At 42.2% G+C, this 27,993-nt stretch overlaps 1 protein-coding gene across 1 annotated transcript in view; it reads right to left on the bottom strand.

Annotated features, from left to right (window-relative positions):
- Positions 1-27,993, bottom strand: part of LOC124594588 — a 265,908-nt gene that overhangs the window by 212,519 nt on the left and 25,396 nt on the right. Inside the window, exon 2 of the mRNA XM_047132961.1 lies at positions 5,033-5,495. Within this exon, the coding sequence (XP_046988917.1) occupies positions 5,033-5,479 (447 nt within the window). The 5' untranslated portion in view covers positions 5,480-5,495. The remainder of the gene's footprint in view (positions 1-5,032; positions 5,496-27,993) is intronic.

The following is a 27,993-nucleotide window of genomic DNA, read 5'->3' as shown; positions in this document are numbered from 1 at the left end:
ATTTCAGAGAAGTGTATTTGCTTGAGTATCCACGAAAAATATCTACTGCTAATGAAATATTGTGCTTCGTGATGTACATTCTTGTCTTACTTAACCAATCATACAGTGCAGGCTTTCGCATTTAGTATTTACGTCCTTGGTGTACTTTGTTTTATGAGCGTTACGCCTTAGTCCAAATTACATTTCTGTGCCTATGCCTAATGGTGGAGACATCGTCAGAGGCTATAAAAGTTTCAGACTTCAATATCCTCAGGAAGTAGAACCGTTAATATGTATCCGTGCAATGGTCGGCACATGACGTCATGACAGCATATGTGAGACTGCGGAGTCGCGCCAACCCGTATTCTTATGTGGTATCAACACGCAAAATACAGACAGGACAATGGCAAGCACAGAGCAGAACGGCATCGGCAGGATAAAATTCAATAAATCTCTTTTAACAGTCGAATTTTAATGGTTCAGTTACCTCTGAAAAATCTCTACGAAGCTTTAATTGGATTTCTTGTAGTTACATTAGTTTTATGAACACACTTCAACGTGTCTCTCACGTGTCTTGTACCGATTCTCTGAGAAATGGTACATCTTTGTAGATATCTGCAGTAATTTCCTTGTCTTCTGTCGATATGAAGTCTTCATGCACCCAAAATCTTCGCAAATCCATGCAACGTATCTAACGGGCCATTTTTTTCTCCATTGCTTGTCGTGAGTGCCTTAGAATATTTACCACCAACTTATTCCTTCCACTGATGACGGATTCATTGTATTTTCCTAAGCAGCTTGCCCTACATAATTATTTTTAATTTTGTGCTTCGTTTGTGTACTCAGTTTTCAATGTCCTTCCATACAGTCAGATCTGAAGTACTCCTAGTTTCGCAGTATTTCAGTCTTACCAGTACTTTCTTCTTCTATGTCAGCCTGCTCCACAAGTCCTACCTATTATCTTTTACGGGGAGAAGGGAGTGAGACACGAATGTAACCTATTCCCGATGTTATTCAATCTGTACATTGAAAAGCAAAGAAGGAAATAAAATAAAAAGTTGGGCAGGGATTAAATTCAGGGAGAAGAAATAAAAACTTTGAGGTTTGCTGATGACTTTGTAATTCTGTGAGAGACCGCAAAGGGCTTGGAAGAGCAGTTGAACGGAATGGACAGTGGCTTGAAAGGAGGATATAAGATGAACATCAACAAAAGAAAAACGAGGATATTGGAATGTAGTGGAATTACATCAGATTATGCTAAGGCGATCAGATTAGGAAACGAGGCACTTAAAGCAGCAGATGCGTTTTGTTATTTGGCAGCAAAATAATTGATAATGGCTGAAGTAGAGAGGATATAAAATAGAGACCGGCAATGGCCAGAAAAGCTTTTCTGAAGAAGTGATCTTTGTTAACATCGAGTATAGATTTAAGTGTCAGGAAATATTTTCTGAAAGTATTTGTATGGAGTGCAGCCTTGTATGAAAGTGTAACATAAACTATAAGCAGTTAAAAGGACCTGACGAAATCGAAATAATTAAGCAAATTAAGACTTAGAAACAGTAAAGCATCCGGAGAAGATGGTGTAACTGCTGAATTACTAAAATCAGCTGGCCCTAACACTATAAAAGAGATTACTCAACTAATAGGACATATCTGGCAAACAGAGAAAATAGCTGAGAGCTGAAAAACTACCCTAATTCATCCATTACATAAAAAAAGGTGGCAGAACCGATGTTAATAATTACAGAGGAATCTCTTTCTCCCTGTCACATACAAAATTATCTCGCAATATTTAATTGATCGAGCCCAAGAACAGTTTGAACCTAAAATTGGTGAATACCAAGCAGACTTTAGACCAAACAGATACTGTCCAGAATAGATTCTTAATTTAAAACTAATCCTTAGCCACCAAAGGATTTCTGGTAACAATATTATATGCACATTTGTCTGTTTTAAAAAAGCCTGAGACTCAATTGATCGTGAATCTCTTTTCCAAATTGTAAAGGAACAAGGGGTAGAATATAAATCTCTAACACCGATTAAGGAAAAGTTAACTCACACTAGCTCTAAAGTTAAATTCATGGGAGAAATTTCTGAACCATTTGATATAAGGACTAGTGTTACACAAGGAGATTGACTGTTTAACTGTTTTTTGGACAAGGTAATTACAGAATGGCGCGAACAAAAGTCGAGTTAAAATATAGATCAGTCAGTCAAGTTAGGTACAAGCAATATTAGGGTAGAGTGCCTCGCCTTTGCAGACGATATGGCGGTTTTAACTAGCGATATTACCACAGTTCAAAAAAAAAATAATAAATCTGAAATTCTTAAAGAAGTTGCAGAAAAAGTAGGGCTACAAATATCATTCGAAAAAAACGGAATATACACTCCTGGAAATTGAAATAAGAACACCGTGAATTCATTGTCCCAGGAAGGGGAAACTTTATTGACACATTCCTGGGGTCAGATACATCACATGATCACACTGACAGAACCACAGGCACATAGACACAGGCAACAGAGCATGCACAATGTCGGCACTAGTACAGTGTATATCCACCTTTCGCAGCAATGCAGGCTGCTATTCTCCCATGGAGACGATCGTAGAGATGCTGGATGTAGTCCTGTGGAACGGCTTGCCATGCCATTTCCACCTGGCGCCTCAGTTGGACCAGCGTTCGTGCTGGACGTGCAGACCGCGTGAGACGACGCTTCATCCAGTCCCAAACATGCTCAATGGGGGACAGATCCGGAGATCTTGCTGGCGAGGGTAGTTGACTTACACCTTCTAGAGCACGTTGGGTGGCACGGGATACATGCGGACGTGCATTGTCCTGTTGGAACAGCAAGTTCCCTTGCCGGTCTAGGAATGGTAGAACGATGGGCTCGATGACGGTTTGGATGTACCGTGCACTATTCAGTGTCCCCTCGACGATCACCAGTGGTGTACGGCCAGTGTAGGAGATCGCTCCCCACACCATGATGCCGGGTGTTGGCCCTGTGTGCCTCGGTCGTATGCAGTCCTGATTGTGGCGCTCACCTGCACGGCGCCAAACACGCATACGACCATCATTGGCACCAAGGCAGAAGCGACTCTCATCGCTGAAGACGACACGTCTCCATTCGTCCCTCCATTCACGCCTGTCGCGACACCACTGGAGGCGGGCTGCACGATGTTGGGGCGTGAGCGGAAGACGGCCTAACGGTGTGCGGGACCGTAGCCCAGCTTCATGGAGACGGTTGCGAATGGTCCTCGCCGATACCCCAGGAGCAACAGTGTCCCTAATTTGCTGGGAAGTGGCGGTGCGGTCCCCTACGGCACTGCGTAGGATCCTACGGTCTTGGCGTGCATCCGTGCGTCGCTGCGGTCCGGTACCAGGTCGACGGGCACGTGCACCTTCCGCCGACCACTGGCGACAACATCGATGTACTGTGGAGACCTCACGCCCCACGTGTTGAGCAATTCGGCGGTACGTCCATCCGGCCTCCCGCATGCCCACTATACGCCCTCGCTCAAAGTCCGTCAACTGCACATACGGCTCACGTCCACGCTGTCGCGGCATGCTACCAGTGTTAAAGACTGCGATGGAGCTCCGTATGCCACGGCAAACTGGCTGACACTGACGGCGGCGGTGCACAAATGCTGCGCAGCTAGCGCCATTCGACGGCCAACACCGCGGTTCCAGGTGTGTCCGCTGTGCCGTGCGTGTGATCATTGCTTGTACAGCCCTCTCGCAGTGTCCGAAGCAAGTATGGTGGGTCTGACACACCGGTGTCAATGTGTTCTTTTTTCCATTTCCAGGAGTGTATGACGCGCAACAAACAAGCACCAGAGTTATTGAACACGAAATATGGAGAAATAAAACCATACAAGAAAACGGACCGGGAAAAGCAGCAAACGAAGATCGCTGTTAAAAAATGGCAACCGCATTCTGATTCACACAAAATATTTATAGTAAAAAATCACTTTCTAAATTCACTAAACTTAGGCATTACAGCACTGTAATCAAACCTGAATGGCTTTATGGAGCAGAACCTTTAATTTTAAATAGAAAGAGGGGCATCGAAAAAATTCAAAAGAAAGAAAGAAATAGCATTACGACAATATTAGGCCCAAACATTACTGATTGAGGAACGTATTGGCGGAGAAGTAATAAGGAAAGAGAAGAATACATGGTGATGTGAGAAAACGAAGACTTGAATTTTATGGGCACATTAAAAGGATGGCATCCACTACGTTGACAAAACAAATAGTAGAGTTTTACGAAAACAGAAGTAAGGCCAAAACTGAGCCAATTAAATGGATCGCTGGTATTAAGGAGGATCTTAAAGTTGCCGGTATAGCTCAGGGAGACATTAAGATAGTAAAACATTCAGACAAAAGATATTTGATTGGAAAGTTGGTCAGAGGGAAGTTAGAAAACGGACTGGAACACCATGGTCTGATGAAAGAAAGAGACTTCATTCTAAATGGATAAAATAAATCTGGACAGAAAGGAAGAACAACCAACAAAAGCGAGATTGATGGATTGTTGAACCCATACGTGAATAATAATAAACAGTTTAGACGACAAGGGAATAGAAGCTTTCGAAATGTGGTGCTGCAGAAGAATGCTGAAGATTAGATGAGTAGATCATAAATAATGAGGAGGTACTGAACAGAATTGGGAGCAAAGAAATTTGTGGCACAACCTGAATTCATTCTGAGGCATCAGGGGATCACCAGTTAAGTACTGGAGGAAAGTGTGTGAGTGTGTGTGTGTGGGGGGGGGGGGGGGGGGAGGGGGATAAAAGTCGTAGAGGGAGAGCAAGAGATGAATACAGCAAGCAGATTCAAAAGCAGTAAGCAGATTCTGCAGTAGTTACTTGGAGATGAAGAGACTTTCACAGGAAAGCGTTGAGAGCTGAGTCAAACCCGTCTTCGGACTGAATACCACAACAACAACAACAACAACAAGATGACCTTCGGTGTGTTTAAGTAACTGCATCAAAAAAATTGATATGTGCTACTTTTCAGACGTAGCTTTACAGATCTCAATACAATATTACTCACCTGCTGTTGGTTGATCGTCGTCCCTTCAGCACTGGAGTAGTCATAGTGCCAGCAAGGCGGTGCATTGTAAGTGGCGAGCCATGCCGTGTACTTTTCCGGACAGAGCCCTTCCGACGGATCCCATACGGCACCGAAGTACGCCTCAGTTCCATGTCCGAGGCCTTTTGCTACACAGACCATCCACTTGCTATCACCGCGCACAATGTCCACATAGCCGGATGAGGCACCGATAATCATAAATCCTTGGTTGAATGATGAGGGGTTCTTGAAGCAGTCTGCTACCGTATCGGTGATGGTCGCGTTCAAGGGCCGCGTCCGGCACCAACGAACCATGCCGGACAGCTGCGGCAGGAGCTGCGGGCATGATGGTCGGCAGTGGTCGGCCGGCGTCCCTGCCGCTGCGGTCACAGTCACCGCGAGCAGGAACAGGCTGCAGCCTGACGCCATAGCAGGTCTTCCACCCCCTGCGGACGAGATTGGCGATAGTAGGTTAATTCCTCATTTCGTCTTATTTATTATGGTTAAGCCATTTCTTTTGGTTGTGTTGCTAATCATTCAGTCCATGTTAGCTTTAGGTATCTTCATATACTGGGTGCATCACCTACATCTACATCTACATACATACTCCGCAATCCACCATACGGTGCGTGGCGGAGGGTACCTCGTACAACTAGCATCTTCTCTCCCTGTTCCACGCCCAAACATAACGAGCGAAAAATGACTGCCTATATGCCTCTGTACGAGCCATAATCTCTCTTATCTTATCTTTGTGGTCTTTCCGCGAAATGTAAGTTGGCGGCAGTAAAATTGTACTGCAGTCAGCCTCAAATGCTGGTTCTCTAAATTTCCTCAGTAGCGATTCACGAAAATAACGCCTCCTTTCCTCTAGAGACTCCCACCAGAGTTCCTGAAACATTTCCGTAACACTCGCGTGACGATCAAACCTACCAGTAACATATCTAGCAGCCCGTCTGTGAACTGTTTCTATGTCCTTCCTCAATCCGACCACTTAGGGATCCCAAACGCTCGAGCAGTACTCAAGAATAGGTCGTATTAGTGTTTCATAAGCGGTCTCCTTTAAGATGAACCACATCTTCCCAAAATTCTACCAATGAACCGAAGACGATTATCTGCCTTCCCCACAACTGTCATTACATGCTTGTCCCACTTCATCTCGCTCTGCAATGCTACGCCCAAATATTTAATCGACGTGACTGTGTCAAGCGCTACACTACTAATGGAGTATTCAAACATTACGGGATTCTTTTTCCCATTCATCTGCATTAATTTACATTTATCTATATTTAGTTAGCTGCCATTCTTTACACCAATCACAAATCCTGTCCAAGCCATCTTGTATCCTCCTACAGTCACTCAACGACGACACCTTCCCGTACACCACAGCATCATCAGCAAACAGCTGCACATTGCTATCCACCCTATCCAAAAGATCATTTATGTAGATAGAAAACAACAGCGGACCTACCACACTTCCCTGGGGCACTCCAGATGATACCCTCACCTCCAATGGACACTCATCATCCAGGAAAACGTACTGGGTTCTATTACTTCTATTACTAAACCTTGCAACGCATATATTGCGGAAATGGAAAGTGCTATTGGTGTGCGGTTTTCACAGAGTGTATTAGTAAACAGGGGCTCGTATTGTTAGCCAATCAAAAAATTGAAATAACATTTACAAAGTGTATTTTTTATGCATACATAAACATTTTTAAATGGAACAATCCCTATTGATATTAACAAATCGAAAGCAGGGTAAATTAAAATGTCAGTTGTGTTTGTTGCATGACTCTAGTTCAACTCGTTTACGAGATATCGTATTTTGAAAAATTTCCACACCTGCGCTTGTTTCTACCATTCAGCCTGCGTACTTGCTAGGTAAGATGTTTTTGTGGTGTCGCCGCCAGACACCACACTTGCTAGGTGGTAGCCTTTAAATCGGCCGCGGTCCGCTAGTATACGTCGGACCCGCGTGTCGCCACTATCAGTGATTGCAGACCGGGCGCCGCCACACGGCAGGTCTAGAGAGACTTCCTAGCACTCGCCCCAGTTGTACAGCCGACTTTGCTAGCGATGGTTCACTGACAAATTACGCTCTCATTTGCCGAAATGATAGTTAGCATAGCCTTCAGCTACGTCATTTGCTACGACCTAGCAAGGCGCCATTATCATTTGCTATTTATCTTGTGATGCATGTACCGTCAGACCGATGTTCACCAATTATGGATTAAAGTTAAGTATTCCAGAAGCTACGTACTTTTTTTACCAGACTCAACTCCTTTAACTGTTCCAGACCTCACGCCAGCCTGCGTGAGCTTAAAAGCGTGCCTTTCGGCTTCCTCTCATAGTGGCTTGGCTGTCTTGCCAAGTCACAACAGTTTTTGTTTGCTTACAGTGTGCTTGTGTGTTCCTTGACTGCATTTCAACTTGCTGGTCAATTAGTGTGTGACAGTCCAAGCAGTAGGTCGTGAGTGGACGATAGGATTCACCAATGCAGAAAAATCCACCATGCTCATGGTGTATGAAGAGAGGATACGCAGAATGCAGTTCGTTCTTGTATGGCGCATGCGGCAAGATGTCCCAGTAGACAGGATACTCCTGATGTATCATGTATCTTGTTTAGTTATGAAGCCACATTTACCGTTCATGGCCAGGTAAACAACCAAAACATGCGCTATTGGTCTCTTGACGATCCACGTTGGCTTCGACAGGTGGAACATCAGCGTCCATGGAGTGAAAACGTGTGGTGTGGGATAGTGTATCATCAGGTCATAGGCCCATTTTTCATAGGCGGAACACTGAACGCGCACAAATATCGTAGCCTCCTAACAGAGCAGTTTCCACGGAAGCTAGAAGACGTTTTTCTGCAGACTAGGAGGAAACTGTGCCAGCAACATGACGGTTGTCCAACCTATAGTGTACGAAGCGCTACAGCATACCTTCACGAATTGTCTCCAAATCGCTGTACTGGGAGCAGAGTACCTGTCCTTAGCCGGCCCGTTTCCCGGATTTGCCGCCTGTAGACCTTCTTCTGTGAAAAAAGCTGAATGATGCCGTCTTCAAGGATATACCAAGTACACCAGACGATATGCAACGACGTGTTACTAGCTGCAGCCTCAAACGCTAGCACGTGTGCAGCCGTCGTTCTATGCCAGACTGGAAGCATGTATTGGCGCTGCCGGTGGTCATTTTAAACACATCCTGTGATGGTCAGTTGTCGCGTTGGTGGTCAGGATCTACATACTTGGTGGATGCACTTGTGTTGTTATTTTTCGTGGGTTACAACAGGTATTATACATGTATTATATATTTTCAAACACAATATCTCGTAAACGAGTCTCGCTAGAGTCCTGCACCAAACACCATTGGCATTCAATTTTACTCTATTTTTAGTTTGTTGTCAATTGGCATTGTTCCATTTGCACAGAAATGTACACTTGCTAAGTATATTGTGGTGTCACCTCCAGACACCACACTTGCTGGGTGGTAGCCTTTAAATCGGCCGCGGTCCGTTAGTATACATTGGACCTGCGTGTCGCCACTATCGGTGATTGCAGACCGAGCGCCGCCACACGGCAGGTCTAGTCTAGAGAGACTCCCTAGCATTCGCCCCAGTTGTACAGCCGACTTTTCTAGCGATGGTTCACTGTCTACATACGCTCTCATTTGCAGAGACGACAGTTTAGCATGGCCTTCAGCTACGTCATTTGCTACGACCTAGCAAGGCGCCATATTCAGTTACTATAATAACTTCAAGAATGTATTCTGAACAGATAATATTGTGAATCATGTAGCGTCAAGATCGACGTTCATCATTAATGGATTAAAGCTAAGTATGAAAGTAATTACGTCCGCTTTCTGAATTCTCATCCTTGTCATGTTCCAGACCTCAAGTCAGTATAGTTCTTCCCTCCTCACGCCAGCCTGCGTGAGCTAAAACGCGTGCACTCGGCCTCCACGTAGCACGGTGTTGGCTCTTCTGCTAACACAAAAATTATTACAATCTGTTGATCGGTTACAATACGAGCCTCCTGTTACCAATTCGCTCTGTGGAAACTCCACATCAATAGCACTTTCCATTTCCACAATATTTGCGCTGCAAATTTTAGGTGATTCGCGGCGTATGTTCACATGATTACTAGGTAGTTCACACGTAACTCTTTGGCTGAAGGTTCATAGAACTGCTTTCAGACTATTTCTCCATCGATCCACTCTCGAGTAGTGCGTGGGAAAAATGAATCTCTAAACCTTTCCGAGTGAGCTCTGATTTCTCTTATTTCATTTATTTTCTATATGAGGGAATTAACAAAATATTTCGTCATTGAAAGGAGGAAGCTAGTGACTGTAATCTCGGAAAAAGATCTTAACGCGACGAAAAAAAACCTTTGATTTATTGATTGTCACCCCAACTCGCTTATCATATCCATGATAGCTCGATAACACAAAACGAGTTGCACTTACGTAAGACTTTCTCGACGTTCTCCTTCGCGCAGAATAGTAGCGTAGACAACATCTTTCGCAGATTTGTTCGAGCTTATAAGTCTTCTGCCAATAAAACCCTGTATTTGATACAACTTTCTCACAACATTTTCTATGTAATAGTTCCAGTTTACGTTGTTCGTAATTGAAATTGCGAGATATTTAGTTTAAACGACGACCTTTAAATTTGCTTTATTTTTCGTGTAATCGAGCTTTGACCTTAATTTTTTAATACTCATCTAGAGAACCTCACACTGTTTATCGTTTCGCGTCCATTTTCACTTTTCGCATCGTGCAGATATCTTGTCTAAATCATTTTGTAATTCTGTTTGATATTCTGATGACTTTACTACACGGTACACAACAGCATAGTTTACAACTAGCCTAAGAGGGCCCTTGATCGTGTAATAAATTATTCATATAGATTAAGAACATTAGAAGCCTATGACACTTCCTTGGGGCAGGGGAGGGGGGGGGGAGCAAATATCACTTAGATTTCCCTAGATTACTACTATTGCTACAATCTACGACAGGAAATCACAAATTCGGTCGCACAACTCAAACGATGCTCCATAGGCACGCAATTTGATTAGTAGCTGCTTGTGAGGATCGGTGACGAAAGCCTCCTGAAAATCTAGAAATTACTTCTTGTTTATAAAGATGCAGCAATGTTTCACGAGAACGACATTTTATGGAACCGTGCTGGTTATGTTCAATAGATGGTTCCTTTCGAAACATTTCAACGTTAGAACAAAGTACATGTTTCAGAATCCTACTACAAATGGATATCAATCATGTGAGTTTATAATTCACATTATTACTACTATTTCCTTCCTTGCATAGTGGTGGGACCTGTGCAACTTTTCCAGTCTTTAGGTACGTGTAGCGAGCAGTTGTATATGATTCAAATGGAGCTATTTCTACAATTTGCTGTGAAAACAATCTAAATGGTGTATAGATCTAAATTGGACGGTTTACTCAGGGCATAGGAGGTTCTGTGATCGCTTGGGGGTATTTTTGGTAACATTATTACGGGCCTAGTCATTCAGATTACAAAAAACATGAACCGGGATGTTTATTTATTCCCAGTGATCAGGTTTTAGTATCTGCAAAAGTGGGACAACGCCACTACACTACACGACTGGTGTGGATACTTCATGGGCCAATGATGACTCCATAAGAGTTGGGGAACAGAATTCCGTGACAGGAAAACTACATCGCCGTTTGGGTCAATCAATGAGATGCAGAGGGTCATAAATCACTTAAAGACAGGCACAGGAACAGGTAATGGCCAAGCACGAAGTACAAGGAGAGGTCTACCGTGGTCGAATTTCAGGTAAGCACTGGCCTGCCCAGCCCACTGCCGTCTGCAGCAAAGCACCTTCACCAGGTCCGCACACTCTATGCGCCACAGGCACCCTTCGTGACAGGTTTCTGCACTATCCAGCGGCAGTCCCCCACGCTAGTTCGTCTGCCCTCATCACTGTCTGCTGGAGGGGACATTAAACAAGTTTTATCCCTTTTTCTGTATCTTCATGACCAGTATATTATGAACACTCCACCTTCCAAGATGAAAACATGCATGTTCACAGGCCTACCTCCAAGCATGCATGCATGCATGCATGCATGCATGCGTTACTGGTTGGACGAACACCCAGGCACCTTGTTGGCCTACTAAATTAACCGATCTTAATCCCTTAGGGAAAATCTGGCATGATTTGGAACAGTAGGTCAAAAGTATCATAATTTTTCCCCACACTTAGGTAGCTCCATGGGATCTAATCTTCAATGCCTGGCTTCATCTTGATAGGGAGACCCTGAAGCAACTCACGGACATTTCCTCTCCGAACTGAGTTTGCAGTATTATATGCTATTACATGATGTATCTTGGAAATGATAATTTTTTCTAGGGGAACATGAAGCCCCCATGGGCCACACCCACCCTGACGCACCCCTTCTCGGCAGCCAAATATGGTAAACTAATCAACAATGTTTGCTTTACTGACTTCCAAAAATTCGTTTAAGAACTGTTTCCCATATTGCCAAATTTCATTTGAAGCTATATACCATTCCTCTGAGGTCATCAGTCGCCTAGAACTTAGAACTAATTAAACCTAATTAACTTAAGGGCATCACACACATCCATGCCCGAGGCAGGATTCGAACCTGCGACCGTAGCGGTCGCTCGGCTCCAGACTGTAGCGCCCAGAGCCGCACGGCCACTACGGCCGGCTATATATCATTCCTCATGGAATATTGGAAAGAGTAGATAGCATAATTCTCTACAGTTAATTAAAACCCAGAATGTGCTTCCAAAATATAAATAACAAAATAGAAATCGTATTTGTTGAAACCATCAATACCATTCGACAAGCCTCTAAAATGCAAATAAAAGCAAGTCCTCTTTCACATTCTGCTTGCTCCTGTCACCAGCAGATGGCTGCACTGTAAAAAACGAGTGCTTAGTGCCACCAGCATGTGACTATGCAAGGGAAATTCGATCACCATTTCGTACTGCCACAAATGGATTGTTGCACAGTTAAAAAACGCAACAGAGTCATAAATTAATTATTTTTCACACCCATGGTGTTGGAGAATTTCTGAAATGTCTGCAAAATACGTCAGCAGTGCACAAAATGCGATGTTTGCATTGCTTGTTGATGTTAATTCATGAAAAATACTGTAATACTCAAATCAATGAATGTGATGTCACAATATTGCAAAAAAGGCTGCAGTGTTAAATAAAGCCTGAGATAATTTGCACATATACATATGGTCGCCAAATCAGTGCCCAAAATTCTAATGTATCGACGCCAATGCTAAATTTCCACGTCCAATAACAGTTGACATTTTAGATGTTAGGCCTAATAATTCCATGTCGTAAAACTAACCTGACCAGGCTTATAACTGCAGAAAAATGCGTGTTAGCTAAAAAACACTGCCCTAATCGTGAAAATAGGCAGACTGAATGTCGACCTACTATTGATGTACGACACAGCACACCCTAAAATTAAGTATTTCCACATTTAAATTATTCTCAAGCACGACTATAGGAGGAACACTTGTAACGTGTCTTGTTATCTGCTACAAACAATATAAGCAATGCTACTGATTGCTAGTTATTGCTATTATTACAAAAGACACAAGCCTACTGAAGGATGTGAACAATAGTAACAATTGGCAGTGAGAGAGCTCCCTAAAATCTTTATAGACGTAATTTTCCCTATAATATTCCTCACAACATAGTAGAACTACGTCAACAGCGCTAAAAGTACGATGTTCATGTTGCAGTGGCGTCTCAGTACGTTAAGTATATATTTAATCTGTGCAGTCGCATTTCCAGAAAGTATGGATCGCGAAAATAAAGAGCTGTAACCAACTATTATACCATAAACACACGCACAAAGCAATTGTCTTATTGTAGAAGGAAGGAAGAAATAAGGCGTTTTTACTACAAAATATTACTTAGGCTACAGAAGAGTATGTACTGCTTTTAACCAAAAGACCAAAGACGGTAACAGTGAGAGATGTGACATTTCCAGAGACAAAGTTAGTCGATATCTTTTAAAATAGACTTACTATATATCGTGAAACGTCTCACTCTTTCCAAGCACAATAAAATATTGACACATCTAAACTATCCGTATGAATCATTAAAATACATGTTTATGGTAATATTAAAAAATCACTACGAAAATTCGATTCTATACTCCTTACAAGCACAATGAACTATCGTGCTACCCCTCCCGCAAGACTTTTTATGACCATCCTCCATTGGTATAAATGCTAAACAAGTGTCACAACACGTGTTAAAGTGTGACAGCAGACAGTGCCAGGTTGCAGAGACGAAGATATCGACGTCATAACACGCGGAAAACAGAGACGAAATAATGTGATTGCAGCAGCAGTAGCGGTATGGAATTACCAGTACTTGCCAAAGTGACAGGTACATTCCATACAGAGCTATTGCAAAGAAAGGCATAATTCGTCATGTACATACCTAAACGGTCTTGCGCAGGGATCAGATCCATCATTTATTCTGATGTGGTCTCCAACTTGGTAATACCGCGCTCTCTAGCCAAGAAAGACGTAAAAAGTTACCCGTAATTTCATGTTTGCATAATTTATAAGAAGCAAACGGCACGGGATAGAGTGGAGCATATCATAAATACTGTTAAGTGTTGTTTAAGATAATTAAGGAATCTTGCACAGGGCCAAAGCACAGCTATAGCTTTCTATTGTGCCCTTTATTTGGATTCTGAATGCTGTGATATTCCGTCCCAGAACATACGAGCTGCAAGTAAATTTCAGGCTGTAAGAACATAACAACCGTTTTCAGGTTTGCAACTGATGGAATATAAACTTTAAACAGTCATTCGGAAATGCACCATAGCAGCCTTTTGTCATATTAAAATGGTAAGCCTCTCTGCATGCGGAAGAAATGTCAGTCTGCGTGTTGTGTTCCGTTGTTTGTTTACTGGAATAATAACCCATAAGCACGGTTAGTACGTCACATACAAGAAAGAGAAGAAAACCGGAAATATAGGACCTCGAAGTCATATAGTGAGCCGCTACAGTTTCAAGTATCTAATTTCAGCTACTTTTCAAGACGTACAACAACCCACATCCCACACAGACAGATCATCATAAATGGAAAACTTTTTAGGATTTTGCCAGGGTAGCGGATAAGAAGGCATAATATATACTCAAACTTTTTTAATTCTTGCATTTAGATTCACACGCAAAACCACTCTCTTTTCATTTTTATTTGGTGTAGTTTTAATAACATCCAGCTTAATCTTTTAACTTACAATTTAAATGTACATAGGACTTTATAATTCGTGCACGATCCAGTAATTTGACAGGTACGAAGAAGGTATGTTCTCGAATTCCAACACATATCTAAGTTTCTTCCCCTGCAAGCTGTGTCTTTTATGGCTTTCACAATTAGCTCTGTTTCTTCCACCAGTTCTTCTAGGCGATATAATTCAGAGGTTTTCAGTTTACCTCCTATTCCCTGCTTACCCATGTTTTTCTTATAATTTCAAACACCTTGCACCATTTTACACTGTCGAACGCTTTTGCCAGGTCGACAGATCCTATAAACGTGTCTTGATTTTTCTTTAGTCTTCCTTCCATTATCAACCGCAACATCAGAGCTGCCTCTGGCGCCTTTGCCTTTCCTAAAGAGCGAGCGAGGTGGCCCAGTGGCTAACACACTGGACTCGCATTCGGGAAGATGACGCTTCAATCCCGCGTCCGGCCATCTTGATTTAGGTTTTCCGTGATTTCCCTAAATCTCTCCAGGCAAATGCCCGGATGGGTCCTTTGAAAGGGCAAAGCCGACTTCCTTCCCCGTCCTTCCCTAATCCGATGAGACCAATGACCTCGCTGTCTGATCTTCTCCCCCAAACAACCCAACCCCTTTCCTAAACCCAAACTCCTCGGTTTCAAAAAAATGGCTCTGAGCACTATGGGACTTAACTTCTGAGGTCATCAGTCCCCTAGAACTTAGAACTACTTAAACCTAACTAACCTAAGGACATCACACACATCCATGCCCGAGGCAGGATTCGAACCTGGGACCATAGTGGTCGCGCGGTTCCAGACTGCAGCGACGAGAACCGCTCGGCCACCGCGGCCGGCTCCTCGGTTTCATTTTCCATTTTTTTGAATATAATTCTTGTCCACGTCTTGGTTGCTTGAACTGTTAAGCAGATTGTGCGATAATTCTCACACTTTTCGGCCTTTGCAATCTTGGGAATCTAGTGGGTAACATTTTTACGGAAGTCTGATGGTATATCGCCAACCTTAAACATTCTGCCCACAGACGTGGATAGCGATTTCGTTCTGGCTTCCCCAGTCATCTTAGGAATTCCGATGGAACTTTATCTATCCCTTCTGCCTTATTTGATCTCAAGCCTTCCAAAGTTGTTTGAAATTTTGATTCTAATACTGGATTCCATATCTCTTTCGTGTCGCCTTCTATTTCTTCTATCACGTCATCAGGCAAATCCTCCCACTCATGGGGGCTTCAGTGTACTTTTTCCACTTAGCCACTCTCTCCTCAGCATGTAACAGTGAAACTCCTATTGCACTCGTAATGTTACAGCCCTTGTTTTTAATGTCACCGAAGGCGGTTTTGACTTTCCTGTATACTGAATCAGTCCTTCCGACAATAACATCTTTTTCTATTTCGTCACCTTCTTCATGCAGCCATTTCGTCTTACCTTCCCTGCACTTCCTGTTTATTTCATTCCTAAGAGACTTGTATTTCTGTATTCCTGCACTGACCTGAACATTTTTGTACTTTCTTCTTTCATCGCTCAATTGAAGTATTTGTTATGTTACGCGTGGTTTCTTTGCAGTTCCCATATTTGAACCTACGTTTTTCTTCCCAACTTCTGTGACTGTCTATTTTAGACACGTCCACTCCTCTCCAACTGAGCTGCCTACTGAGTTATTCACTATCGCAGTGTCTATAGTTTCACAGAACTTCAAGTGTATCTCTTCATTCCTTAGTATTCTCATACCCCACATCTTTGCGCATTGATTGTTCCTGACAGGTCTCTTAAACTTCAGCCTACTCTTCATCATTACTAAATTGTGATCCGAAACCGTTATCTGCTGGCTACGGCTTACAATCCAACATTGGGTTTCGAAATCTCTGCCTGACCATGATGTAATCGAAGTGGAATCTTCTCGTGTCTCCCAGCCTTTTTCAAGTATACCTCGTCCTCTTACGAGTCTTGAGCAAAGTACGCCTGTTACTAGCTGAAATTTACTGCAGAACTCAATGAGTCTTTCTCCTCTCTCATTCGTACTACAAAGCCCAGCGGTCAGAGCTCAGCCGTCAGAGCGTCTGTCTAGTAAGTGGGAGACGCGGGCTAGAATTCTAGTCCAGCACACATTTTCAACTTTCCCCACAGATGTAAATCAATGCCCACTAACATCTACATGTAGTAATTCATTTTTACCCTGATTGGTAATGGGTACCGTGTCAAAATGTCTGTTCTTTTGGACATTTCCTGAAGAACAGACACTGCATATACGCTAATGGGCCAGAGCATAATGACCACCGACTAACTATAGATATAAATCAGTCCAGGCGATAGTAGCATCACCTGACTTCTAGTCAGACACACGAACGGTGCATGTAGTGTCAGTGAGCGTGCTATCCATGTGTAGAATGGGGAAGGCGCACGACCTGTCTGAGTTTGACCGAGGGCAGATAGTGAAGGCTCGAAGGCTCGACACGAGCATTTCCGAAACTGCACGAGTTGTCGGGTGTTCGAGGAGTGCTGTGGTGAGTAATGAAACCAAACTGAAACCACAGTAGATGTCGTGGGGTTGGGCGGCCATTCTCGATTTCAGATTTCGAACGTTGTAGGCTGGACACACTGGTACAACAGGACAGGCGGCGAACCTTTGCGGAACTAACATCAGACTTTAACGCTGGGCAGAGTTCAAGTGTGTCTGAACACAAAAGTGCCCAGACCGAGCGAGGTGGCGCAGTGGTTAGCACACTGGACTCGGATTCGGGAGGACGGCGGTTCAATCCCGTCTCCGGCCATCCTGATTTAGGTTTTCCGTGATTTTCCTAAATCGTTTCAGGCAAATGCCGGGATGGTTCCTTTGAAAGGGCACGGCCGATTTCCTTCCCTAACCCGAGCTTGCGCTCCGTCTCTAATGACCTCGTTCTCGACGGGACGTTAAACACTAACCACCACCACCACCACCAAAAGTGCCCAGAACACTCCTAACAATTGGAATCCGCTGCCGACGACCCATGCATGAGCCGGTGTTAACACCATGACATCGGTAACTACCACTGAAATGCGCACGTGAACATCGGCACTGCACGCTGGCGCAGTGGCAGAACGTTGCATGATCTGATGGATATCTTCTTCATCATGCCGATGGGAGTACGTTAATCTGTCCTCTTAAGCGGAAATGCCCTTTGACAGCTGTAAATCAAAACACCCCCTGCTTACGGCTGCCACGTTGAAATGACCGAACATATCTTGTGACAAGTGAAGAATTGTGCTGTTCATATGTGTGCGCGTGTGTAGATTTATGTGTGCGAGAGAGATTTTCGGAGTTAGCGTTACGTTTTATATCTTATGATGATATGTGACAAAGATAGCTAAAGCAACTTCTCTCTCTCTCTTTTATACAAACACTTGCCATCACTTTACAGGAATATATCAATCTCTTACAGTGCATAAGAAGGGCGCTGTTCTAATAAGAGCTTATTTCTGTTTCTCTATACGTCTTGTTTGATATAATATCTTATGAAATATATGAATCATCGACATAATTCCGTAATATGTTCGATGCTACCAAACTATGTTGTTTTCTTTTGGTACCATCAATGGAATGCCTCAGTGCGCCACTGCACAATACCGTCAGATATGGATACCGCCGAACTGGTACTAATACTCACAATGTTATCCCACAAGTCCTAAACAAGAGAGTAACTGTATCACATGGATTTAAATCATTTCGCATTATAAAAGTTACGCCTTTAAGTGCAGTTACTGTGGGGTGCGTACGAACACGAAAGTTGGAAATGAAAGAGATCGAAGCCAAAAAACGAAAACTGGAGTATAGGGCGAAGACAACTTCCATAAAGAAGGAATACAAACTGAAATTGGAACAAGAAAAAGCTATTGCAGATGTTCCAGCGAGGCTTACGCATTGCTTTAAATACAGTGTATGGCGAAATCTGGCTACGGCTGGAGAAAATAAAATATCTAAATTTACTGTTAATAGCACTGGTAAATGGCCATGTGTTGGAGTCCCAGCCGAAACCGATGGGTGGGAGCAAGTTTATTACATTAAAAGGCACACGAAAAATCTGTCTATCAAGTTCCATTCCCGTCTGGAACTGCTTACAAAGGATAGTTATATTGTATCTAAATGTGCTGGACTGGATATTGTGCATTTAGCAACAGAACAACCGTGTTCAGAGCTTAAAACCAACTGAATAACAGCACTTAATGGTCACTCGTTTGCAGAAGTTGTAAACATGAAGTTCTGTACGGAAATTTCACAAGAATGTGCAGCAGGAGAGCTGGTAGCGTACACCCACGAAAATTTGTTGTAACAGTAGTGTTATACAGGGAATTTTCTTTCTTTTTTAGTCATCAGTTTTCAGACTGGTCTCATGCGGCCCACCACAGATTCCTCTCCTGCCCCAACCGTTTCATCTTAGAGTAGCACTTTTAACCTATGTTCTCAATTATTTGCTATATGCATTCCAATTCCTGTCTTCTACAGTTTTTAGTCTATACAACTCTCTCTAGTACCAAGGAAGTTATTCCCTGATGACTTAACATGAGTCCTATCATTGGTTCACTTCTTGACAGTGTGTTCTATGTATTCCTTTTCTCGCCGACTCTGTGGTAAACCTCCTCGTCCCTTACCTTTTCAGTCCACCAAAGTTTCAACATTCTTCTACAGCATCACATCTCAAATGCTTCGATTCTCTTCTGTTCTGGATTTCCCACAGTCCGTTTCTCACAACCGTACAATTCTGCGCTCTGACGTACATTCTCAGAAATTTATTCCTCGAATTAAGACCTATGTTTAATACTAGTAGACTTTTCTTCGCTATGAATGGCTTTTTTGCTAGTCCTAGGCTGGTTCTGAAGTCGTCCTTTGTTTGCTGCCTAGGTAGCAGAATTCCTAAACTTAATATGCTTTTTGATCCCCAAGTTTCTCGCTGTTCTCATTTCTGAAACTTCTGCTTTACTAGTAATTTTAATTTTAATAATCAACAGCTTCAGTTGCACCGTTTACCTGGAATTTACCTAGGTTTCAGTCGGGATAACCCAACCTTCTTCAGAATAACAGTAACTACCGTTTTTCCATAGTGGATATCGTCAAGCTAAAACTACAAATCCATAAATTATCGTCAGACTGTAAAACTTATCTGGAACTGCCTCTGCCCCACTTCGCGACTGCGATGCGGCAGCCACGGGTACTGAACCGAGTTCCAGTACAGCACTCGTGGCTGCCGCATCGCGGTCGCGAAGTGTTCTTACACCCTCACCATACATGGAACAGGGATTGGGTTTGGCGGAAAAATGGTCCTCTCAGTCAAAAATCAACCCACAAACAAAAAAATATTGTTTTAGCGTCCCCCCATAGGACCAAGCCCATACCCATAAATTTTCCACTCAGAAACCTTTTTAAGCTACTACACGTATGCTCTTCCACCATGTGATAATATACAATGTTTTCTATGGCTGGCTAATCTGGATTTTCGGCACAGTATCAGAAATTTTAGCCTAAAAATTGCGTGATGTAGGTGTGCCAACACCGTGAAGCTAAGAGAGCTCACCGCGCTGAGGAAGTAGTGATAACTTGTAAAAAAGTGTGGATATGTCAAGATGTTCTGATTTAACTGTCTTTGAAGTTGCCAGATAGGTCGAAAAGTTAGTTCCTCTCTTTTACTTCCCTAACAATGCCCAGGACATAATGGCTTTTTTGTGCTATGTACGAGCATTTTTCATTCTGGATTTCAGCTTCAATTTTGACATTAGACAGTCATAGCTTGGCAACCGATGTAAATTTTTGTTGACTCGGGTGACGACTGACGTGGTATAGGTTTATTATTGTCTTTTGAACCATGTTGCTTATATCGTGGCAACGGACAAAGCTTTCACAAGACAACAGGGCGACCGTTAATTACATGTATTTGTTTACCTTCTTACAATATTTAAGACGATTCGCACAAATCTGAAACATAGAAGTAGCGCGATTTTTTTTCTCGTAGAATCCGAATGGAGAAAGATTTTTGAAAGTAAGTTTTCAATTTTATCGTAAGAATAAATCATTTGTAATTTCTTTGATTCACTTTAAACCGTTTTTGCACATTCATTTCACGTACTAGATTTAGCTCGAATTGAAACCATCGTATCTCGACAACGGATAAAAATTATTAAATTTGAAAAAGCCTCATTTTGACTTTATCCATTTATCTACGGTCGTGCCAAGTTACAACCGATTCGTAGAGGCTTAAAGAACAGAAGTTTCAGGCTTCAAAAACCTTTCAGAAAAATGTTTCATGGACGGTTTTGCACGTGGAAACCGAACGGTGCACATACAAGTAATTCTATTAGCTGACCATTAATTTCAGACAAATTAAAATTTTTTGCAAAAGGAATTAATTTGCCTGGGCGCCAGCGCCGGTTTGTCGTTCAAACCTTACTTAATATGCTGTACTACAGTAAGACAGATGGTCGAATGGCTGTGCAAATAGCCACTGGTCCAGGCTAAAGCAAAAACATTTCACACCATGTTCCTAGCTCAAATACGAACCGACTTCCAACACATCGCAAACCGTAATTCTGTGTACGGCCTTTTCAGATATATTTGTTACAGTACCTCCGCACTCTAACGATACGGAAGTTTCCCAACAATATTCTCACTCTCTTGAATAACAAGAACGTGGGTTAAATGATGTAAGTGCAAATGATCCAGTGGATAGAGTTGGCAGCTCTAGCCCCCACTATCACATATTTGACATAGTTATCATAAAGATAAGATAAAATAGACTAGGGTACATACAGAGGCTTTAGATAAAAGTGAGATACGTATCAGAATTCGAGAATATACCCGCTATGTTTTTGTCAAATAATTGTTTGGAGAAAGAAATAGACGATTCGCATGTAGATTTAAATTGTAAGCTGCAAGTTAAGCTGGGTGCTATTGAAACTACACCAAGCACTAATAAAGAGGAAGTTGTTTTCTGTGTATAAATAAGTATGCAAGAATTAACATAGTTTTCGTACCCAGATATTTGTTTTCTTAGAGTAATTTTGACCCATTCCATCGAATGACGACGTAAAATTCCTCTTTACAATCGTTTAGTTCATGGACTGATACTTGTAATATGTCAACAGCGTCTAAAGCGTGGAGTGCGACCCCCTCGATCGATCTGCCATTGGAGAATGACGAGTTTTTTTACAGTACAACTGAGGTAAGAATGTTTTTCTACAGTTCTTGCTATTGAGAAAATATATCAGTGTGACTGAATCTTTATGAAGTCTCATTTCTGGAAATAATCCTAAAGTCCGAAAGAAGTATTACATAAGAATTGATATATTTTAAGATTGCCCCTGTATTTAAAATGTCCACTACACATGTTTTCAGCTCTCTGTAGTGTGCTTCCTGACGCATAGGCAAGTACTGACAGGTTATACAATGGGTTCTCTGCTCTAAAGCCTACAGCCGCCGTGTGTGTATGGAGTAAGGGGTTTTAATTCTGTTGGCGCTGCTGACCATTGGCTGGCGGCATCTCAAATGCAAATTGGCAGCTGTCTTGTCACACTGGAGTGGCACTGGGAATGGTGCGAGATGGCCTATTACTGGCTGACGTGCCATGATCGTGGGACTTCTCCTCGCATTTTGATTGCTTAAACAAAAGTGCGTACCTGCGCTATTCTCATCCTATGAGTGGTAGAATCACAAGTGGGTGTGGGAAATTATTGAAGCATGGGGTATTAATGATGTTTGCAGTTGATGTGTTTCATGGTTAACACGGTTGAAGGTTATAAATGTGAGCTATCAGTGTAATTTGTCTAAACAATTCACTGTTATAACTGTTAAACATTTAGAGGTTCGTATTTATGTTTGTCTCTGGACGACCATTTTGAAGGAAATGTGTTTATAATACTGGAAAAAAATCGACAAAATTGTAACAGATTACTCCAAAACTGTAAATACAAATGGAAGATTGTGATACGTTGTAGTGGACAGTCATTACATGATTCATTATAGCAATTCAGCTGACAGGATAATGCAACACCATTTTTCACACACACGCTGTACTGTCAAAATGTCTGATATCACTTCCTGGATCCTAAATCACAACAATTAACGTAAGAGTGTTAGATCTCGCAAAGCACCTTTTCGAAGGAGGTTTAATTTTAGAAGAGCATGCTGGGCGATGTTTGCAGAATTGCTCGACGTCGAAGTGACTAGCGCCATAACATTGTGACACCTTCACTACTGCTGTAAGGATCTGTTCTAGAATGTTGCTTCCTTATTGTTGTCGAACATCCCACATTCCCGCATTTACATCAGAGCAAGCCATCCTACTCATAGAATACAGCATGATATTTGAAGAGCATCCTTTCAGTGAAGCTACTGTGGAAGCAGGGAAAAACTCATTACTTGTATAAGAAAGATAAAATGGTATCAATGGATTAAAACCATAGAAAACTTGGATCTAAAAAGAGACAGTTATATAACATCGAGACTCCTCAAACATCCATCTGAGACCGCTGTACAGCATAACATTGCAGCCTATAAAATAGCACTTCATTTATTCCTGAATAGGAAGGCAACCCACAAATCCAAAAGCCAAAATTGCAAAGAGGAGAGCAAGAGGAGGACAATCTGCTTACAACATCACTCACCATGGAAGAATTAGATAAGGCTATTTAACAAAGTAAAAATGGAAAAATAGCTGCCTTAGATGATATACGAACATAGTAAATTAAGCACTTTGGCGTAACAACAAAGAAATGGGTACTGCAATTGTGTGAGCGGCCTAAAATTCCAAAGATATGGCGGAAGAGCCGAGTGATTGATTTGCTGAAACCTGATAAAGAAGGGAAAAAATCCAAGGAATTTTAGACCAGTTTCATCACTCTACCATCTATACAAACTGCTGGAAAGAATGATCAACCTGTAGTCGACCCTCAGCTAATCCCTCAACAACCTGGATTTCGTCCTGGTAAAAGCTGCAATGGACTACTGCTGAATCTTGCGCAGTTCATAGAAAATACATTTGAAGCTCGTAAGGTGACAGAGGTTGTTTTTGTCGACTTACCAGCTGCCTATGACGCTATCAACCATCAGCTACTACTATTTAAGGTATACAATATATATAACCAGGTACATCGCAGCAATTCTGCAAAACGGCAGGTTCTTCGTTGATTTTCATGGGTAGCGGAATCGATGGAGACTACAGAAAAACGGTCTTCCACAAGGATTGGGTCTAATCTTATTCAACGTGTATACAAATGACTTACCTATAGCCCCCAACACTAGGAGTTTTTGTACACTGATCATCACGCTCTTGTCACTGAGAGCGCAGTCTTTGAATAAGTGGAGAACACCCTCACGAATGCCCTTAAAGATCTGTCAAGATACTACAGTACTACCAAACACCTAAGAGACTCTAATGTGTGCCTTTCATTTGAGGAATAGGGAAGCTACTCGTAAGTTGATGATAGTATGGTCAGAGGTTGAGTTGCAACATTGCTACACTCCAAAATACCTAAGAGTGGAAAAACTGGAAATTTGTGGTAAGGTCTTATGGGACCAAACTGCTGAGGTCATCGGTCCCTGTGCTTACACACTTCTTAATCTAACTTAAACTAACTTACGCTAAGGACAACACGCACAGCCATGCCCTAGGAAGGACTTGAACCTTAGACGCGAGGGGGACCGCGCGAACGGTGACAAGGTGCCTGAGACCACGCGGTTACTCCGCGCAGCACCTAACAGCGACGTTGGATAGATTTCTTACTTTCAACAGACACTGCATGAGTTACATGTTGAAAGTTTCCACCACGAACATCTGTTAAGTTAACTGACAGGATCACAGTGGGGCAGTCAACCTGAAACCATTCAAACCTCTGCACTTACATTAGCCTATTCTGCAACAGAGTTCGCCTGTCCTGCATGGTATAATTCAGCACATGCCAAACAAGTAGACGTAGCATTCAACGACACCTGCAGAATTATAACAGGTTGTTTGAAATCTACTCCTGTCATATGGATTTACCACCTTGCAGGAATAGCACCACCCCATAATCGAAGAGAAACTGAGGTGAATAAGAAACCAAATAAAGTGGAACAAGAACAAACCCATCACCTGTGTGGGTATAAACCGCATTCGCAGCGACTGAAGTCAAGGAAGCGTTTTCTTAGAACACTAAAGGTACTTACGACCACTGCTGAAAATGCCAGGGTGCAACTTTGGAGAGATATGACTTCCCTTCCCTCTGGTTGAAAAGAATTCCTGGAGTTCTGCCTCCAGGACATGACGAGGGATATATGATCCGGAAATCTTTGAATAGGCTGAGATCAGGAGTGTGTAGATTAAGGTTTAACCTGACAAGATGGGGCTACAGTAAAAAAAAAACAATATTAAGTGTGATTGTCGAGAAGTCTAGACTGTCCAGCACATGCTTCAGTGTCAACTGTGCCCAGCCTCCTATATTGCAGAACACTTCCATCAAGCGACAGAAAATAGACTGGGAGTGACCAAATTTTGGTCAAAGACTATATGACGTGTTTACTGTGCACCTGTGTATGTTTCTGACACGAGAATAAATAATAACCTAATGAAAGAAGCATGTTTCAATAACCCATAAGTTCACACACTAGTAAAATATGCACTTTTGACCTTAATGTGATATGTGTCTATCTGAAGTCTTGTGTCCTAATTACATAGAATTCCAGGAGTACCGAGAAATATAAAATATGTGAAATATGGAATGACCTGGAAGTGAGAGTACACACATCAAGAAACTCAGTTAACGTATTATTCAATGTCACACACTAAATAAGTCAAACTCGGTATTCATAAAAATATGTAGGCCGATGGAGAGTAGTGTCAGTATTAATTACTCCATGATTCTAAAATTTCCTATTTTGTTCACCTTCAAATTTACAGAATAATGCTGCTTCTTGATATAATGATCTATAAATGTTAAAAGTTATGGATTCTTAAGTAAACATTTATTAGTCAAAGTCGCAAATTTTTGTATAATCGTCATAACTGGTTTCCGTTAAAACAGGTAGCCATCACCAGAGCAAATATGATAAATATTGTCATCAATAAGTTATGTACTTGGGCAATGAATGCTGTTAAGCACAAGTATGTAATTTATTGATGACCGCGTGTCAGTGATGACGAAGTAGTTTCAAGATCTCGTTACTGATTCTCGATCTGGCAGCTTGTAGCTCAGAGAACTGGCAATAAGCTGTCAGTGTAGAGCCGTGCTGCGAATAGATAGGTCGCGTCGCGTCCTCATCTTTGGCCAGAGGGTGTGGCCCACTACCTCACATGCCTCGCCACCAGGCTGTCTCTCTGGGAGCTCGGCAGTCGAACAGGGAAGACGTTTCCGAGGAGCAGAGGCAGAAGCGGGTTGCAGTTTTACTCGGTGCTAGTTCGAGTGACCTCTTGTCCTGCGTCCAAGTTTCGTCGCCAGAGTCATTTCTGGTGCATGTGGTGCTTGGTTACTGCGCAGATTACTCCTGGATGACAAAGTGGGGCCCGCAACACCCAGAAAGCATCTGACGTTTACCGCCGTGGCAATGTTCCTGCGGATACCGGCCAGAAAAGCGGAATTCCTACCACTGTGGGAAAGCGGCCATCACACCAATGTCTGTGTCCTCTAGCAGCTGAGCGAGCGCGTTTTGAAACTTTCTGGGTGTCAACTTCGTTGGGTCGCACATTGCAGCCTTGGAGCAAGAACATTTCGTGTGTGACCAATTCCTCCAATCTCTGTTGGAAAGCTCAGCCATTAAAGATTATTTCTAGTTTCCATAATTATTTAGGCTTTTAAGATATGTTACCTTTCAAATCTTGTGGTTTATAAAAGATTTCTCTGATGCATTCCTGACTTGTGCTTTACAGCATAGTCTGAATTCACTATTTAATATGGTGTCTTGCAAAACTGAGCGAATATATTCTGCTTCCTTTGCTTGTGTCTTGGTTGGAGCTGTTGTTCTTACATAGTGCAGTGCCTGTCGGCACTGTGGGGCTCAACTGTTGTTAATACTATGAAGCAAGTGTGCGTATCCAGTTTCTCGTTTACTGGTTTGGCAGGCATGATGAGGTTCTACTTTAGTCCATTTGTTAAGGAACTTGTTTTTTATTTAATTCAAGGTGTTTATTTTCTTTGTTTCTTGAGCCCTGCAAGTTCGTTATTTAATTCCTGGCTCTGAAACCTTGTTATAAATTAACTCATATGAATCCTATTGCTTGCACAACCACATGTGTGCTTGTCAAAATTCTGTGGATTTTTAATTGATTTCAGTATATTTTCAGTTTATCTTTTAAATCTTGTTGATTAATTTGAAGTGGGCAGTCTGTTTCCTGTTTGATTTTTGCCATTAATTTCTGGTATATATCCAATTTGCCTTCTAAACCACTTTGTTAATTAGTTTAAAGTATATACTTTAAACCTGCTTGCCATCTGGATTAATGTGCATTTGGTAAGATTCTTCAATGTTCATTAAATTCAAGAATAAATACAATTAGTCTTTCAAAAGAAAAACTCTTGTGACCAATTAATTCATAGTGTGTAGCCAGTTGACTTGGATCTTGCGTTCAAGGATTTACTGAAAAATTGTGAACTTAACGTTGGAGATACTTCTATTGAATGTATTACAATGTTGTTTTATGTCTATGTTTTAGAGTGAGAAATTGTTTGGGTTTCTTGACCAGAATGGTTTGTGAAGTAACCGGAGTAACCAGTTGTGTCAGTGCTTAGACTTATTGCCTCAGATTTGAGGTGATATTGTTCATGTTACTTGTAAATCTGGTATTTTGTCAATGATCTCTTTGGTTGCAATAAACTGTATTTAAAATTATTCTGCACCTTGAATGGCGTTCAATCCCTGTTTGTCCAATCCTTCCATTAGCAATATAACGAAACGATTGACCGCATTTCAGAGTGTGGTTGCCTTTGGGAGTTGGACTAATTAACTGATCTTAGTTGAAGATCATTCGTGATAAGCAAACTTATTTGGGGCATATCCTTCTTGGAGTAATACTGTGTTGCCAGAGTTTACTTGTTTGGTGTATTTCCAAGTGTGCCCATATTGCGATTGTGTGTAGGTTGCTGATTGGGGTCGGCTGTCTGAAGAGGGACCAACTGAGATACGTGCTATGCATACACAGACAGCCAGAAGAGGGAGACATGTTACAGCTGTGCTTGCAGCTGTGAGGTGAGGCGGCGAGTTCAGCGTAGGTAACCGAGGCAGACATTGACCAGGTGAGCGCTGCAGTTGAGCACTTTGCCTCTCCTCTCTGATGCAGAAAAGAATATCGCATTATTAGATGGTAGTCATCATTTCCGAGCTTAGTTACACGCGTACATGTGTAGACCATGCACTGGTTCCATCGGGTTGGGGATTTGACTCTTACAGTTACGGATCTGCAATAGAAGCTAAATGTTGGTGCATTACAGGCCACGATACAGCAATAGCAAATGAAACTGAATGCATTAGAATGGGGCAAAACCCCATGGGGGCGTGAGGAAGAAGGTTCTTTGTCACAGAGGCTACCAGGGTCTCTCTTAGTCCGAGCATGTGCCATTCTGCTGGATTACTAAACCCTATTTAAGTCTCCTGCGTGGTGTAGAATTTATTTCTATTCACATCTTACAATAGTTAGTTTTTTTTCGTGGTTTTCCGTATCCTTGGAG

Source organism: Schistocerca americana, chromosome 2, assembly GCF_021461395.2.
Source record: "Schistocerca americana isolate TAMUIC-IGC-003095 chromosome 2, iqSchAmer2.1, whole genome shotgun sequence".
NCBI classification, from domain to species: domain Eukaryota; kingdom Metazoa; phylum Arthropoda; class Insecta; order Orthoptera; family Acrididae; genus Schistocerca; species Schistocerca americana.
Note: the sequence above shows the minus strand (reverse complement) of the source record. Positions and strands in the feature narration are given on the sequence as shown.